Source organism: Chanodichthys erythropterus, chromosome 15 (genome assembly GCF_024489055.1).
Source record: "Chanodichthys erythropterus isolate Z2021 chromosome 15, ASM2448905v1, whole genome shotgun sequence".
In the NCBI taxonomy this organism is placed as follows: Eukaryota; Metazoa; Chordata; class Actinopteri; order Cypriniformes; family Xenocyprididae; genus Chanodichthys; species Chanodichthys erythropterus.
This window is the reverse complement of record NC_090235.1, coordinates 35,011,202-35,029,352: the sequence shown is the minus strand read 5'-3', so window position 1 is coordinate 35,029,352 and position 18,151 is coordinate 35,011,202. Positions and strand designations below refer to the sequence as shown.

At 38.3% G+C, this 18,151-nt stretch overlaps 1 protein-coding gene, 1 long non-coding RNA gene and 5 other non-coding genes across 8 annotated transcripts; 6 read left to right on the top strand and 1 right to left on the bottom strand.

Annotated features, from left to right (window-relative positions):
- Window positions 1–462: 462 nt before the first annotated feature.
- rab42a (RAB42, member RAS oncogene family a) lies at window positions 463–12,680 on the bottom strand. Its single transcript, XM_067361767.1, has 2 exons — window positions 12,278–12,680; window positions 463–6,252 (listed from the first exon to the last, which is right to left on the bottom strand). The coding sequence occupies exons 1-2, from the start codon at window positions 12,490–12,492 to the stop codon at window positions 5,826–5,828; spliced, it is 642 nt and encodes a 213-aa protein (XP_067217868.1). The 5' UTR covers window positions 12,493–12,680; the 3' UTR covers window positions 463–5,825.
- A 15-nt stretch (window positions 12,681–12,695) lies between these two features.
- LOC137002234 (uncharacterized) lies at window positions 12,696–17,585 on the top strand. 2 transcript variants are annotated; one of them, XR_010891797.1, is made up of 9 exons: window positions 12,696–12,720; window positions 14,732–14,824; window positions 15,005–15,053; window positions 15,839–15,898; window positions 16,298–16,395; window positions 16,779–16,815; window positions 17,000–17,029; window positions 17,214–17,250; window positions 17,422–17,585. It is a non-coding gene; the product is annotated as an uncharacterized lncRNA (long non-coding RNA). The 2 variants fall into 2 exon arrangements; XR_010891796.1 differs by lacking the exon at window positions 12,696–12,720 and adding an exon at window positions 13,829–13,886 and having other exon boundaries at window positions 17,422–17,584.
- LOC137002278 (small nucleolar RNA SNORA16B/SNORA16A family) lies at window positions 14,532–14,667 on the top strand. Its single transcript, XR_010891811.1, has one exon. It is a non-coding gene; the product is annotated as a small nucleolar RNA SNORA16B/SNORA16A family (small nucleolar RNA).
- Window positions 14,857–14,933, top strand: LOC137002277 (small nucleolar RNA SNORD103/SNORD85). Its single transcript, XR_010891810.1, has one exon. It is a non-coding gene; the product is annotated as a small nucleolar RNA SNORD103/SNORD85 (small nucleolar RNA).
- LOC137002279 (small nucleolar RNA SNORA16B/SNORA16A family) lies at window positions 16,095–16,231 on the top strand. Its single transcript, XR_010891812.1, has one exon. It is a non-coding gene; the product is annotated as a small nucleolar RNA SNORA16B/SNORA16A family (small nucleolar RNA).
- On the top strand, window positions 16,853–16,924 carry LOC137002303 (small nucleolar RNA SNORD99). The gene has a single exon (XR_010891833.1). It is a non-coding gene; the product is annotated as a small nucleolar RNA SNORD99 (small nucleolar RNA).
- Window positions 17,284–17,354, top strand: LOC137002304 (small nucleolar RNA SNORD99). The gene has a single exon (XR_010891834.1). It is a non-coding gene; the product is annotated as a small nucleolar RNA SNORD99 (small nucleolar RNA).
- Window positions 17,586–18,151: the final 566 nt, after the last annotated feature.

The window sequence follows — 18,151 nt, the reverse complement described above, 5'->3', positions numbered from 1 at the left end:
CTATTATTTGTGGAGGCATTAATTTATAGCAGTGTCTGTAATCATAGTGTGCATACTGAGTGCACTCATTCAATCGCTCACTCGTTTTCATTCACTCATTCGGTGGACTATATTAGTGGAGTAGTGTAGGGAATAGTGAATAAGCATATAGGGCACGATTTTAGATGCAGCCTGTAAAGAAGTATGTGAATTGAGACAGACCTACTTCATTTTCTGCCACTGGTTCAACAATGTAACCTGCAGAAAGAATAACTAAAAGTTCACATATACAAATGGTACATTTTCAGAATGGTAAAAAAAAAAAAAAAAAACCTGCAAGAGATTATGAGAACACAGAACTTAATGCTAATTTTATTTAAACATAATGAATCTTATATAATTACCAAATCACAATGCAAATATATTGACAGTTTACAATGCCCAAAGCTTGATGTACATCATTACCATTGGCTTTAGCATTCATTACAGTTGATTTAACATTTAAAATTTACATTTTACTCTGCTCATCCACACCATGAGCCCCTAAAGGCATGTACAGACATGTTTATATGAACAGAATTAACAGTGAATGGCTGATAGTGGGTGACTAATGAATGTCCTGCTCTTATTCTAAAATGTCCTATTCTCTATCTATAATTCACAATTATCTTATTTCATTTACACTGTGATTTATTTCACTGCATCCCATTTTCTAAAAATGAAGTCACAGAGCTGACCACAAGGGGGCGTGTAAAAAGTATTTGGCACCACCATTTTGAAAGATTTGTGGTAAATTTACATTAAAAATGCATTTATCTGTGAAATAGTAAGTGAGGAGCAATGTGCAGTTAAATATGGCATGCGTACATATTTAATTAATGCAGTTACCATAGAAACTCATTGTCAAATTGTGCAAAACCATTCAGTGGCCACAACACAACAGCAGTGTGGTCACATATGTCGGTCCATTGAGTCAATTTTTTGAATATTCATATATGTATACATACAAACTCCTTTAAATATTACTAATGTAGAAGAACCTTATTGACTCAACTCATCGGAATTTGAAATATCATGTTCAGAAAGTGATTCCACAAGGCTTTTCACATTGCATTTGGCTATTTTCATGTGTGGACTGTGTTGGTAAATGTAACCTTAACCTCGTTCTCAGCATATTAACATATATCTCTCATCACCATCATTTTCCATTCATGTAAACTCCACAGCTCCCAACTTTTTTAAAATTGTTCACATGCAGATTGGTCAGTAATTTGTCCACAGTCCTTTTCTTTGTGTTCTTGGTGCTTCAAAATCCAATCTGATTTCCCATTCCAATAAACATAAAATCAGCCATTGCAATGTCTCAAAAAAGCAATTGTTACAGCATATATTATTACACTTTATTAAGAAAAGAACTAAATAAACCCAGTGTTTCCTAAGTTCTAATGCTGGATGAGAAAAGACACCCTTGAATGTGTTAATATTACAATTACAACTTTAAATGGATTTAGTAATTTACTCATTTCACTGTAAATGAGCACAGAAACCTGATTGTCCTACAGCATGTGGTTCAAAAGGAACCAAATCTGACATTTTTTCTTCCTATTTTTCTGTGCATTTGAGGGGAGGTCTGCAAAATGTATATGATCAACTATGTTTAAATACCAACATATTACATAGAAGATCATGTATGGGAGACTTTCATACTTGATCTGTAAAATCAGTGTGTTTAGTAGTATTTTGATGTTCTGCTGACCCAAAGAAGACTTTCCCATACTCTTTCATATAGCTTTCATAATTACATACTGTATGTGTGGTATGAAAGGAGACGTTAACGTTGACTGCGGTTAAGCCACAAACCTTTTAGGTTCCTTCAAAGCCTCACCTGACATTTAAGTACATTGCGCCCTGCTGCTATTTACAATAAATTTAGCCATACAGAAATGTACATACAAACACACCCAGTAAAGCCATCGCCACATGATGGAGCTAAGACGCTCAGCTATGCTGCATGCAAAATCTCTTTACAGCAGGCATAACTGAAGTCTTGCTGACATGCTGGTGAAATAAAGAGTGTCTGATATGAGGGTCTTATATCTGTACCTGTGCACTGATCTGAAGTAGCACTTCGTTACTCAGAGACTATTGTTTTATATACAGTCAGTGCCTGAGACACGATCTTGGTGTTGGTGAATTCAACCTCCATACAAGTAGACAAAACTAGAATTTTAGTGGTGCTTGTGGGTGGATGCCAAGGCATTGCTATACAGTTATTTTAAAGTATGCCCACCTGTAAGTCTGTATGATATTCTGGTCTGAAGATATGGCTTGGGTCCCTCCTCTATTGTAAAGGCCCACTGACACCAAGAATGATAACTATAAAAATGTAAACAAAAGCATCTGATTTCACAAGACGCGTCACTCGCATTATTTTGAATGGGAGAAAGTGCAACGCGCAATATGTCGGAATAAGTCCCGTCTTCTAAATAAGAGCCAGTCGCCGATTGGTAAAGTCATTGCGTCACTGCAGCGGCCGTTAGAAGCTCCGGTTCCTATAGAAACAGTCAGACGCGAGCCTCCGAAATGAGGCACAAGAGACGCGCATTTAGGACTGCGCATGCGCATTAGCTTGATCCAGCCTGAAAAATACAGTTTTTTTTCTTAAATCTCGCGTTTAGAAACGAAATTTATGAGACAGTTGTTGTCAGATTTCATTGGGGATTTCAAATATGAAATTTAATTTAAAAAAGCTTGGCAAACAGCTTTGGATAAGTTTATGTGTCCCTATTCAAAGAAATAGGAGCTGCACTTGAATGCCCGAGAGGCGTTTCAAAGATGGCCACCGAGTGAAATGACTTGTCTTAAGGGACTTTAAAAGCTTGATGTGGAATCATTGAATATCAATGTGACAACCTTCTAGTGATAGTAAGTCATATTTGTTCAATATTTGTTGCACTTTGCTGATTCAAATCTTACCTCACAGGTTGGTCTTTCAAAGTTGCTTGGGGAGGAGAGGAATCTAAAGCACATCAACTAGTCATGGGGGTACCTGAAGGGTCAGTGCTAGGACCTCTCCTCTTCTCCACATATTCATATACATTAACGGGACCTTCTATACAGACACGTGTATTCTCCTACCATTGCTATGCTGATAACACACAGCTTTACTTTTCATTTAATTTCTTGTACTGCCCGGTGGACATCTCAGCATGTATGAAAGAACATCACCTCAATTTAGCAAAGACAGTACTTCACGTCTTCTCAGCCACTCAGCATAATTTCACCATACAGCTAGGCTCATCAACAATAATTCCATCTTGATACGCCAAAAAATCTTTTGGTAATCTTTGATGACCAGCTAACATTCAAGAGACCACATTACAAAGACAGCATAGTCATCCAAGTTTGCACTGCACAACACCAGAAAGATCAGGCCATTCCTAACGGAGCATGCAACAAAACTTCCCACCCATGCCCTTGTCATTTCCCGACTGGACTATTGCAATGCTCTTCTGGCTAGACTTTCAACATGTGCAATCTTTCCAACCCTCTATCCAGACGGCTGATAACTCATCTCTTCCATGAGCACTTAATGGCATCCTGCTGACTCTTAAAAAAAATCTCCTCTATGCTTTCACTATCAAATCCCTCTCTGTTCTAGCTTGTACTATTCTGAACAATGTTTGAATGTTTATATTTGTAGCATTTCTTGTGCTCCTTAAGATTGATCACTTGTTCTATTCCTTATTTGTAAGCTGATTTGGATAAAAGCATCTGCTAAATGATTAAATGTAAACATAAAATTTCAATGTTCTAAATACAATAACTCATTAACATACAGAAGATGTTTATTTATCTATTAAATGTTTTGACAGCTATGGATATTATAAACAGTAAATAACTGTTTATACCTGACTTTAAAAAAAAAAAAAAACACCTCAACCAAGTTTTGTCTATTGAAAATTAAAATTGGAAGCATTTCTACCTAATAATTTATTTTTCAATTAAATGTTTTAGTCTGAGTTGGGCAAGCATAAAAATACTTTATAAATATATCCATTTCATTTAAGCTGTATTTGATCAAATTAAGTTGGACCAACTCAATTACATTTCACTAAATAAATCTGGGGGATAGACACCCGCAATTCTAATACAAACTACAAATTCGAGTAGGAATACATTTTTATCGCTCATAACTTTTGGAGAGAAATCATGCAGACACTGAAAAAGGATAAAATTTGTCGAGCGCCTGTGTTCACGCTATCACGCTACATACGAAGTATACTTTGAAATGTTATGTGTTCCTGCATATGCTATTCATATTGTAAAGTTGATACTTTGGGGTTAAGGCGACATGCTAACCAATGGAACCTTATAAGTGACTGCTTTGAAATGCTATACATAAGTAGCAATTTGTACACTTGATAGCGTGTTACTGAGCTATGGATATTGGATAGTAAAAAGCACAAACATACATAGCACACACAAATTTGGGGTGGAATAGTCCATTTAATTAGACTGATATTTTTTAGTATTGAATGAGATATATTCATAATCAACATTTCTTTTGACTTAATCTTGGATGATACATGTGATGTTGCCAAAACAGTCTTTGTGTCAGGAATTCATCTATGATGCACTACAATGCTGTCAAGATGGGTAGATCACTAGGTTTTAGAATGAGATGTGGTTACGTTATATGCTTTTAGAGAATGAATACTACATCAACAGTTTTGACAAAATATTATGTATTTATCCATAAACAATTTAAAATATGCTGCATTGGTGATTATTTCCTGATCTATTACAGTAAAGTATTTTGGCTTTGTGCACATAATAATGTATGCAGAAATTGGGCTGTTACAAACAAAGTGGTATAAAAATGGATCAGAATTTTAATGTGTAAAACTACAAATCCAGCGATCCGTTATAAAGGAGGTTTAGTCTGGCCTATTTACCAAGAAATGATGTCTACTAGCCAACAACTGTCCTCACTGTCTCAAATTCATCTTAACCAAAGAATCAAGAAAACCAAAATGGGAGTTTTGTGGCTTTCAGTCCAGGTCTCTTGCTTTAAAGGCATATATATGCTATGTGCACTCCTAAAAACATTTAAAAGAGAAAAATATACTGGGGAAAATTATTTACTGCAACTAGGGAAACGGATCAAACGTTTGGATGACACATTTTCCTAGTCAAATGCTCTCAGTTGTTCTTCTCCTAATACCACCTGTCAACTGACTAGCAATAGGAAGTAGCAAATTATGGTTCACAGCACTAACATAAGCTAAAAGCTAATGAGTATTTTTAAGGACAAGCTATTGTCCAACTCCAACTACCTGCTTCAATAAGAAATATGTCAACACAGGAAAAGAAAACCATGTTGTCAAGCCATTTTATGGGGTCTTTAAATTTGTAAGTGAACAGACATTGTAGATCGTAATCATTAAATGTTTTTCTAAATGGTAATGGTACCACAGTGATAATGGTTAAAGGGAAAGGAACAAGCCAAATAAACCTTAATATCTCCAGACTATGTGAAGTACAATGAGACATACAGCTCAAACTAGAATGTAAAAATGTTTATCCACACTTTATCCACAAGATTGCTGCAAACGTCAAAACATGGGGTGAATTCCAACAATATGAAGCAGGACCTCTCCATGCAAGCCTAAATACTAAACACTTTTGAGTGGCTTGTACCATCAACCTCAGACAGCAACAACAAGGTAAGTGCAGCGGTCCAGGCTCTGAGGCAGTGACCATGATGCGACACATTAGTGAAAGCCGAGGTGAGCAACAACCAACTGATATACAGGTGAGCAATTACAGGTGGATTGTGGAAGTCAGCAGTTGCAGCTCTTTTCTCGTTCCGCCTCCTCCTCGGCTGGATAAAGAACTTTAGCGGTGAGGCCACTCTTGACCCCATCCCAGCCGTCACGTGTGGAGATCTCACCCATCTTCATCAGCTCATAGATGTCCCGTGTGAGCAGCTCGAAAGCACGTTCCACATTGCTGTTGCACTTGGCTGAAGTTTCCACGTAGCGAATGCCGAGTTCGGCCGCCAGCTGCTCAGCTTCGTCCCGTGTCACCTTGCGGTCGCGGCTCAGGTCGCTCTTGTGGCCGATCAGGATGTAGACCATATGATGAGGCAGGATGTGCTCGCTGACTTCTCGGTGCCATTCTCGAACGTGATCGAAGGTCTTCCTGTTCGTCAGGTCAAAGACTAAGAGCCCGCCAACAGAGTTGCGATAGTAGGAAGTGGTGATGGACCTGAGGGGAAGAAAAAGATGATATTTTCAAGGCTCATATGATTACATAGACAAACCAAATAATTTCCAGAGATTCTTAGATCCAAACCATTTTAAAGGAATTTAAACGGTTCTGTGTATCACTACACAACACCCTTAGCAACCATTCTTAGCAACTGTAAATTGAATCAAAGCTTACTGTATTATGTAGAACTAGAAGAGTGTGAGAAAGAGATTGATTGAGGGAGTTTATTACCTGCATTCAGATTTAGCATTTTCCTTCAGTTCAGTCCTATGTTCATAATAATAAAAAAAAACTGTTTAAATTTATTATCTTGCCCTTTTAACAGTTGAAGGGTTTTCCCGTGATTGACGGCGCTAGTCAAAGCATTTGTCAGTTGCGTCTTGTTCCGTGTTCACAACAATTCAGTCTTTTCAATGTAAATGTCTTCGGTACTGACTGCACACTCATAAAGACAGTCTTTGCCGCCATCTAATGACGTAATAATGTAACTTCTGTTGCTGTTCACGGTCAGGGACTATTTTTTTCCGGTGGAAGGAAGGCTTTTGTTGAAAGTTTACTTAATGAAGATTGCACTGATATATATATATTTTTGGCTTTAATATTTGTATTGTATGGTAACCATTTTATAAAAGCAATAAGGTACTCGAGGCTAGTGCTGTATCGTGAATAAGTCACGGCTGAAGGGGTTGCAGGCACTCTGCTTCACGTCGTGCCTATATATATATATGTGTGTGTGTGTGTGTGTGTGTGTGACCCGATCTGGCGAAATGAGTCGGAAGTCGCAACGTTCTATTTTAAGATATGGGACAATAATGTGGAAAAACAATGAAAAAAACGTTTTTTAAGCTAATTTCAAAGAACAGACTTTCAAAACTAATCTCCCAAAGTTTCGTAGTCCAGATAATTGAGTAAAGGTATTTAAATGGCTATTAAAATTGACATTGTTTTACTAAATTCGCTGGAAATGAACTTCTCAACTCCTCTCGTCGCTTATGAGCATTTCCCAGTATCCCCTGAAACGTCATTATCTCTGCTCTACAAATATGGTGTTACACGTTGTATAGAACCAATCAAAAATGTTTGTTTAGAAATGTAAACACACTGACCTAAACGCTGATTTTTAACAATGGGAAGCCCCGTTTCGACTGACAGGCACGCGATCGGTCCAGCCATCCCCTGTCAGACTAGCGCGCATTATAAAATAAAACTCCCATTTGCGTGTCTCTCTTTAAAAGCCAATAAAAATTTAATTCATATAGGTAGCACAAAAATTCCTTTTGCATACAAAACCAAAGACTTTAAGCTTTCATATCAAGCCTCCAACATGCTTCTGTTGCGTTGTTTTCACCCTCTAATGAGTGAGTAATATGTGTTTACAACAAAAATAGCACAGCAGCTAACTGAATACAAGTATGTATATTTCACGTGCTCATAACTTCATGAAAAATGCACAATTCATAAAAATCGCACATCAATATTTAAAGCAGACTCTCAAGATTAAAATGAATCCAAAATCAATATAATATATTGCGTTGATCTCACGGAATGATTTAACATACTTGGCTAAAAACATGTCTCTCATCTCTCCGGGATGCAGTGTGTATCCAATGTTCCCGGACCCATCCATGTTCGTTTTCCAACGTGGAATAACACATAATAGATATCATTTTAAAGCTTAGAATCTCATCATTTTAATGCATCTAACCATTTAGAAAAAATCCTTACGAGTGCTGAGAAGCACCTCTAAACCGGAGTTTACCGCCCGTTGGCGCCACCTGGCTGCGGAAAAAATGAACAACAATTTTTTAAACTATTCTTTATGCTATCACCACGAAATTTGAACCAGATGCAGCTCACATATAGGAGAGCATCACCAAAAAATATTTTTTAGCAATCTTATTGTGTTCCTGAGTTATTCCATGTCAAATCAGTTGGCTACATCAATTCTTCTGGCATACATATATATATATATATATATACAGGGACGGATTACGAACCGGGCCAGCGGGGCCGCTGCCCAGGGGCCCGTGGGGCCCAGCCCAAAACAATTTGCAACGCTTATCAACAATGTATTTTCGTTTGTCTATTTTAGAGGGCCTACATTCTTTGATCCTCTGCCTACAAGGGCCCCTGACCCTATAGGGAGGGCGCTTGGCTGCCAAGGGCCCTTGAATTGTGGTGGTTGTGGTGGTGGTGCTGGTGGTGGTGGGGGGGGAGGTCGGTGCTTTCAGGGGGCCCCCGGCCCTGCTATAGGAACTTTAAAGGGAAATTGGTGCATGGGAGCCTACTTTTAGAAGGCCCTCTTAGGCCCTCCTATTATGGTCCTGGCTTCTGGCTACCAGGGGGCCATAGGGAGGATGGGGGCTTTGGGGGCTTTTAGAGGGCCCTCTGATTATGAGGGCCCTACTAGGAGGCCCTAGGCTAGGGAGGAGGGTGTAGTGTACCTTTAGAGGGCCATCTGATTACAAGGGCCCCTACCATGGGGCCCCTGGCTTCTGGGGGGAGGGGAGGGGGACGTGTTAACAGCCTTACAGAAGGCCCTCTGACTAGGGAGCGGTAGCATGGTGGGATGGAGGCGGTTAACCTGCCCGCTGAGTGGCCCCCAGACCAGTGTAGCAGTGTAAGAGTTTGACCAGTGTAATCACTCCCAGGGCTGTAGTGGAGGCTAAACGCAAGTAAACACGGTTTACCCACCTCTGAAATTTCAGAATTAGAGTTTACCCACTTCTCAATTGATCTAAATGCACATCATAGTATAGTTTATGCACAAAATGTGATCACAGAATTCTTATTTTACCACTACACCCCTGATCATTCCGTTCTGTAGGGGGATATGGTACACAGGTGGATTCTGGCATGGTTCAGCTGGACACGGTACACATGTAGTGTGATCACTAACCGTGCCCCAACATGGCTCTCACTGTACGTTCACACCAGGAGAGACCAAAGCGAAAACGTCGCCAAGGTCGTTGAAGAAGCTTTGTTGTTGAATTTGCTTTATTCACTGTGTTCGCTCATTGGAATGTTTGATTTAGCCTGTTACCGTGGGGCGTTGGTAAATCTATATATTAGAATTGGTTTTCACCAAACTGCGTCATAACTCATTACATAAGGTTAACTGACTTTTAACTTCTCTTTTTCGCTCTGGCCCACCCAATTCTCTTCGCTGCCAGTGAATTTGCTTTGTTTGGCCAATTTGCCGAGAAATAATGACTTTCGTCGCTCTGGTCTCTTCTGATGTGAATGTACGTGACATCAATAATGACACTACAAATAATAAATATTTGAATTAATTTGAGAAAGTTGGTGTTAATAACAGTTTTTTTCACATTGGACTCCTTGCAATGCGTAAATCATGGGGAGAGAACTATCTTTTCCCATGGTAATAACCAGGCTGCTGAATAGAAATGGGATGATCAGGGGCGGAGCCAGACATTGTAAACATTCGGGGCTTAGACCAAATCTATATTTGTCCAAAGACAATATAATTTTCTATTAACAGCTTTACTGACATGAAAGGAGCTTTTGTTGACGTATTCTTGTTCAGAAAATGTACATTATTTGACACTGTAATTTGTAAAACTTTGTTGGATGTACCAGCTCTAGGGGGGTCCGGGGGCATGCCCCTCCGAAAGAAAATTTTGAAAATTTTAAGGTTAAATGCATCAATCTGGTGCTCTCTGGAAACTCAAAATTAAGAGCTTCAACACATGTACAGTGTGCAAATTGAACAAAGAAACAGCATTGACTTGTACCTGGACATTAAAAAGGGTTCAAACATCTTTTTTACAATACTTTTGTACGATTTCTAAATCCTTGAGCTTTTATTTTGATCACCAGATGAATTTATTTGTTCCTGGCCTTGCGCATGATATCGCGAACGTTTTGCCCAGGGGCCCACACAACCCATAATCCGTCCCTGTATATATATATATATATATATATATATATATATATATATATATATATATATATTGAACCCAGAATGTTCCTTTAATATCCAATGCATTACTTTAATCATTTAACCTGATACATCATAAGAAATACCTGGTGATACATCTGAAACCAGAAACCATGAGGTTTAATGGTTTAATTCATTGTGTAATATATTTAACTTATAGCTACCTAGTGGACATCTGAATTGAAGGATGGATTTTGCAAGATGTAATATCCAAATAACAGAAAATAGTATAAAAATCAATTAATATGAAAAATCAAGTAATTTATAAGTTACATCCAAGTTACATTTACAAAAAATCACTATTGGAATAATCCCTTACACAAGACACAAAATCGTATCAGGACTAGTATATAGCTTTAAAGGGATAGTTCACCCAAAAATGAAATTTCTGTCATTAATTACTCACCCTCATGTCATTTCACACCCGTAAGACCTTCGATCATCTTCGGAACACAAATGAAGATATTTTAGATGAAATCCGAGTGGTATATGAGTCGTCCATAGACAGCAATATAATCACCACTTTTTAAGGTCCAGAAAGGTACTAAAGACATTGCTAAAACAGTCGATGTGACCGCAGTGGTTCAACCTTAATTTTATGAAGAGACAAGAATACTTTTTGTGTGCAAAAACAAAACAAAAAAACACTTTATTCAACAATCTCTTCTCTTCCCTGTCATTATCCTTACATAGCTGCCGCAGTAAGCACAGTGAAGGCTTCCGTGTTTACAACCAAATGCCGACTCGGTTTTGGCCAAAGCTGATCACGTGAGCAGCGTGTGATGCTGACGCAGGAGTTGGCCAGCCGGCCAGAGCCAGCATTCTGACGTAGAAACTGGAAGCACTGGAAGTAAAAAACGTATGAGAATGACACAGAAGAGAAGATATTGTTGAATAAAGTCCCTATTTTTTGTTTTGTTTTGCGCACATAAAGTATTCTCTCGCTCCATAAAATTACGTTTGAACCACTGCAGTCACGTTGACAGTTTTAACAATGTCTTTAGTACCTTTCTGGACCTTGAAAGTGGTGATTATGTTGCTGTCTATGGAGTCATATACCTCTCGGATTTCATCAAAAATATCTTAATTTGTGTTCTGAAGATGAACGAATGTATTACGGGTGTGAAACAACACAAGGGTGAGTAATTAATGACAGAAATTTCATTTTTGGGTGAACTAACCCTTTAAAACTGCAAAATGGGTGTTCAGTGAGGCACTGAGGCTAGAAATGTATTTTATTTCTTTGTCCTAATTTCAATTGTCTGTTCTATTCAATTGTCTATGTCTGTCAGATGGACATTCAGAAGCTCTTGAGCCCCATTGGACTGGTGTACTAAAATATTGTAATTATACATTTAATGCTATTAGATCATATACCTGAAAGGATGTTGAGCTGACAACCTGTGTGTCCATTTGTGCATAGAGTGTTCCATGATATTGCATGGAAATCAAGTGGGGAGTCTGATCATTCAGAATACATTAATAAAAAGAAGAAAAGCTTTTGTGGTGGTTGATTTTTAAATATCATGAATGGTCCTTTAAAGCATTGAGGGTGGATGTTTGTGCTTCCCTGAAGGCAAGTGGTGCTTCAAAAATAGGGCATGATCAGAGACATCAGGATCTGAGCCCAGTGACAGAACTAAACCAAACACGCTCAGTAATGAATCCAAACAGGTGAGGCATATGACATTAAAATATAAATCAATGAGATGAGCCAGTTTAAGTCATTCATAAACAGTCTGGTAGGCCTGTGAATGTCTGCCTGAACTGTATTACACGGAACCCACCAGGTAAATGATATAACAGACATATAAAGGTAGAATGATATATTACAGTAAAAATACTGATATAAAGGACTAACCTAGAACATAACCCTGCTCTACATAATATTACACAACCAATGACATCGCAAAAGCATACTTGTCGTCATTATGTGTGATAAAATCATATAGTGATGTAGGCTACGCATTCATTCCATATCACTGTGCATGGAGACATAGCCAGCAGACAGAACATAATAATAATAAAAATAACAATAATAATAATAAACAGAGCACTAACCTGAATCTCTCTTGTCCGGCTGTATCCCATAGCTGTAGTTTGATTTTAACCCCGGGTTCGATGTCTAGTGAACGGGCGTAGAAATCCACACCGACCGTAGGATCCGCTACATCGCTGTATATGCCATCCGTGAACCTCTTGAGCAAAGATGATTTGCCCACCGTCGAGTCCCCCAGCAAAATGATCCTGAACTGGTATTGCCATAAAATATCCATGGCATGGCGAGTCGGGAGCTCCAGCCACAGGCTCAAAGACAAAGCAGTAGCGCTAACGGTGTTTACATTGAGTGTATGGAGCGGAGCGGCGGGGGTGGTGAGGTGGATGTGCTGCAGTCATGTGATGCACTCATTCTCACATCTCAGTTCTAACTAATGTGTAACTACAGCAAATGAGCTGAATTACTTTCATTTGAGGACTGGAGGAAGCGAAACCTGTTTTGCGACGTAAGCGTTTTTCCTTACACATTATTATATAATGTTGCTAATAAACAGGCATACTACGCCTGTATTTATAAGTTTGTATAATATTCGTTCTTATAAACCAATAAGCCACGAAAACAGTGCGATACAATGATTTTACTACGAGTAAACAGGATGTGAATCAGAGTGAAGGGTAAAGTCCCTGTAACTCAAGTTCTGGCGGTTTATTGCCTGTATAAAATAGCAATATGATAGAAGCACCTGTGTTCAATAATCAATTTCATATATATTTAATAATACTCGGAGTAAATAATTCATAAAAAATATATTGCAAGGATATTTTTCATTGAAGCATTATTTTATTAAGGAAGTCGGTCTTAGGCCAAACCACTTTTTTTTTTTTTTTGCTTTTCTTTTTTTTTGTGCATTTACATTTGTATTTGTGGTTACTGGTTAGTGAAGAATATTAGCCGGTGATTTTGCCTCGGTCCAAGCAGAGGCTGTACAGACTCTGTCCGTGGTGCTGAAATAGTGACACTGAGGCAGCCGGGGGATTCCTCAAACAACTCAAGAAGCCAATGACCCAAAATATGCTTGTAATTAGCCTGTAATGTAAAAAGAAAAGAAGATAAAGCGCTCACTGAGACTATCTTAATCATCTGACCGGTAGCGTATCCCACTTCTTGTCACGGATTCTCTCGCTATAAATTCCTGCATGATATAATCTGTAAACAAATAGAATTAGTAGCCTAGTTTAATGTGATTTTTTTTAACTGCATAGTTTATTTGAGCTAAGATCACAGTATTTAGTAGTTGTGTAAAAGCAAGTTCTTGCTAGAGCACGATTTTAACAACAACAACAACATGAGAATGACTTTATTACTTCGTTTTATATACATATATCTTTAAGTATAAATATATTTCACAATAAAAACATACAGTTGGTTAAATAAAAGAGTCGTCAGTTATCCATATTGCATATTATGTAAAAAAAAAAAAAAAAAAAAAAAAAAAAAAATCCTTTTATTTCAGAATCAGAAATACAAATCCCATCAAGCTTTGCGAGCAAGCCACCTCATTCAACCAATCAGCGATGAGCTCCTTCACCAATCAGCGTTAAGTTTCTCTGTATAAAATAACGCGTCACATTCACAACTTCCTTCTTTCAACCGCTTTCTCTAAGAATGGAGGTGAGTTTTCTTCAATCCTGTAACATCGAAAATGGTGTAGTATATTTCAGTAGCTAGTTTTCAACAAAATATTGTTTGGTTATTATACTACTGTTTTGGTTGTGAATTATTGGAGTTCATCGTTGAATATTTTGATGTTTCGAAGTAATCAGGATTTAGTGCGAAACAGCGCGGTCAGGGTTAACTCGAATTAATTAGTTTTACAAAATGCTTGTCACATTTGTGGGTTTTATGACGCTTACATTTTTTTATTTTTATTTTTTTTATATATTTTTTTTTTACTCAGTGCAACGTTATTTGCAGAATAGTTTACAACGCGGCGCCATTTTAGGCTATGTTTGTACGTTAGTCTATTAAGTTACCTGGCAAGTTTATACCTAATGGCGGTTAATATATTTCTTATACGTTACTATTCCTAGATATATCATACTTGGCCTATCTCTTTATTCGCCTGTAAGTTCGTGCAAGTCATGATTTTTTCTCCACGTGGTTCCATTGCAATCACTACTGCATAGGTACTGGATTAACTTTTAATATGGTTTTATATAATTAGTTTAAATCCACTACATGTGAGAACTTATTCTCTAGCGGTTATCGAATCCTACTTACACTAAACTTGCAGCTGGTGTTATTGAAATCGCTGTTTTCGGCCCTGATCGAAGCCGCTCTTGTTCATCTATAGCAGGCGCGGTCAAACAGGAGCCTATAGCAACACTTTTACCGACGGTCGCTGTGCAGTTCACTTGTATCTGTCTCAGCAACATTGAGGAAAAGAACAACCGAAACATGTCTTCATGGATGTCCTATTTTGTGTAGCCCTACCTAACAGTTACTTTTTCATGTAGGTTGGGTGGTGTAAAATGACCATGTTCTCTGATGGATGAAATGTCCTGCCATCATAATGCTCTGAGATAAGCTGAGTGAATCTTCGGTGAAAGGTTGGTTTCTCTTTTAGACTAGACTTTTTCATGTTGGCTATGATGACAAACTTGCCCTCTCTGAGAGAGCAGCTCTATTATGACAATCAAGTTAACGTTCTGAGCCAGCTTTAACTGCCTTAACTGCTCAGTTATAATTTAGACCTTGTTTGGCTTTAATGTTTTTATTTTGTCTTCCAGAAGGTGCAGTGCTGCAAGTGAGAAGATGCTAACTGTGGGTCAGTGTGCTGTAAGTTCATTGTCATAGTCCATTTGCATGTTTTCTGAGAATCCATACACTCTGGGGCTTTCACACTGGGCTCGTTTACCACCTGAGTGTGATTATCCCCGCAGCGTTGGTCTGGTTTCACGCTCAAATTGATTCTATTGAACCCTGGTGCATTTGCGTTCATCCCATCATTACAGATGTGCATGGCGTGTGAAACACAGGTCAACAAATTTGGCGACATGTGCAGCAGGGTAAACGACACTTTCATTTACTGTGTGCGCGCAACATGTGGATGGTTTTCCGCTGCTTGCAGCCTCTTGAGGAGACCGCTAGTGCAATCAGAGTGGCAAATGGATGGCAATCCGCAGCGCGTGAATACACTGCAGGCTAACTCCTGCTCTAATCCAAGGTGAATCCTCACCATCTCTTATGTTTTAAGTAAATGCTTTTATAATTGGGCAAAAACGCATGCGCAGGTTACCTTACTACTTGAACAAGCACATACCAGAGTTGGTGTTGATTTCATAATTGCGTGAACTGCAGCACAGTTCGAGTGCAACTGAACTTGGACCACCTCCATCAGGTCGTCTCTGATTCGGTACCCCGGTGCGCACCCAGGTTCGCATGACTACTTTCACTTGTTTTTTTTTTTGTTTTTTTTTTTTATTATAAAATCTTCCATGTGAACTGCCCCATTTGGAAATAAACTGCCAGTGTGAAGGCACCCTCAGTGTGCACCGGATTGTCTGACGTCATGCTAAATAAATGGGGACGCTTATCATATATTATTTTTTTTTTTAATTCAGGTGTTTTGAAATTGGAGTTTTGGCTCACCATGAGGTTCCACCATAATCTCTACTGCCTAGGTATTGTTTTAACTTTATAAAATTCAATTTAAATTAAATATTAAACTTAAATATGTTTTTATGTGCAGCTGAAGTACACCTACATGTGAAAAGTTCTTTAGCGGTTATCGAATACCTATTTAAACTAAATTTGTAGCTAAAAAAAAAACTTGTTGCTGTCTCAAGCACCTTAAATGGTGTTATTGAAATCGTTGTTCACGGCCCTGATCGAAGACGCTCTTGTTCATCTATAGCAGGCGCGGTCAAACAGGAGCCGATAGCAACACTTTTACCGACGGTCGCTGTACAGTTCACTTGTAGCTGTCTCGGCAACATTTAAGGAAAAGGACAACTGAAATGTGTCTTCATGGATGTCCTATTTTGTGTAGCCCTGCCTAATGGTTGTTTTTTTTCATGCAGGTTGGATGGTGCGAAATAAGAGGACTATGTTCTTGGATGGATAATGTTCTGCCATCATAGTGCTCTTTGAGATGGGCTGAGTGAACCTTCTGTAAAAGGTTGGTTACTGTTTTGGGTTATGTTGGCTATGATTACAAACTTGCCCTCTTTGAGAGTAGCTCTTACGACAGTCAAATTAATTTTCTGAGCCAGCTTTTACTGCCCTAATTGCTCTTATAATTTAGTCCTTGTTTGGCTTTAATGTGTTTGTGTGCAAGTTCACTGTCATTATGGGCCATTTGCACGTTTTGAGAATCTGTGCTCTCAGTGTGCACCAGATTGTCCAACTACGTGCTAAATAAATGGGGAGACTTTGACCTCCTGTCAGCTGGTGTCTGTGTAGGTCACTCTACTGTCCAACATTCAGCAGTAGCTGCTGATGTGGTGTTGCATGGTGATTTTTGTTTTCTGTGGCTTGTTTTAATAGTTTTTCCTCTTAAAGGTGCTGATGACTGGTGGTAAAGGTGGTGCAAGTGCAGGTATGTTGCTATTAGCTTTTGATGGTGTTAATTGATTCCTGATCAATGATGATGTCTATTTCATAGTGACTGCTGGATGAAACTTGCGGATATGGGACTGAGATCAGTGCTTGTGAAAACTGTCTTTGTATGTGTTAATGCTCATTGTATTGCCTGTTTGTGTTAATGGTTTTTCCTCTTAAAGGTGCTGGTGGTAATGGTGGCACAAGTGCAGGTATGTTGCTATCCGCTTTTGTTTAGTGTAATTAATTCCTGATCAGTGATGATTAGCTTTTCATAGTGACTGCTGGATGAAACTTACGGAAATGGGACTGAGATCAGTGCATGTGAAAACTGTCTTTGTATGTGTTAATGCTTGTTGTATTGCCCCTTTGTGTTAATGGTTTTTCCTCTTAAAGGTGCTGATGACTGGTGGTAATGGTGGCACAAGTGCAGGTATGTTGCTATCTGCTTTTGTTTAGTGTAATTCCTGATCTGTGATGATAGCTTTTTGTAGTGACTGCTGGATGAAACTAACGGATATGGGACTGAGATCAGTACTTATGAGAACTTTGTATCTTTGGTTTATGTACTATGGCTTATTGTATTGCCTGTTTCTTTCTTTAGGTGCTCGAAAGCTTTTGACCAGCAGGTGGAATTTCAAGTGTTCATACGGGTGGTGCAAGTCAAACCTAATCCTGAAGTGTAAATTGTTTATAACTTCAGGCTTTTTTTTTTTTTTTTTTTAAGCACTTCGTGCTTTTGCAATAGCCAAGGATTGTCCCAATAAATCGGTTTCTCAGTGTACAAAATGCCTGCATTTACATTTGTTTTTTTTTTTTTTAAGTTACAAATGGGTTTATAGAAACTACTGTAGAATAGTCACTGAGAATTTTATTTTTTATAAAGGTGTCCTAGAATCAAATTGCATTTACCTCAGCATAGTTGAATAACAAGAGTTCAGTACGTGGAAAAGACATAAGGTGCAACATAACACCGACTGTTATGTAACAGTCGGGATCATTAATCTGTATGACCCCAATATTTGAATCATATTTTTAGTGATATTTGTAAATTGTCTTTCTAAATGTTTCATTAGCATGTTGCTAATGTACTGTTAAATGTGGTTAAATTTACCATTTCTTACTGTATTTGCAGAGCCAAGCGGTTGCATTTTCATTTTTAAACACTTGCAGTCTGTATAATTCATAAACACCACTTCTTTATAAATCTCTCCAACAGTGTGGCATTAGCCTGTTGCCACAGAGCATATAGCCTCAAACTCAAATGTAAAGCAAATACTATACTCATGGGAATGAGGAACATCTTGTAAAGCTCCATCTGAGGGTTATTTTAG

What these genes read in the sequence shown, in the direction of transcription:
- rab42a (XM_067361767.1), bottom strand. Translation starts at nt 12,492, where the DNA reads ATGGATATTTTATGGCAATACCAGTTCAGGATCATTTTGCTGGGGGAC. An exon ending in GCCGGACAAGAGAGATTCAG is followed by an intron (nt 6,253 to 12,277) that starts GTTAGTGCTCTG and finishes TCTTCCCCTCAG; the next exon opens with GTCCATCACCACTTCCTACT.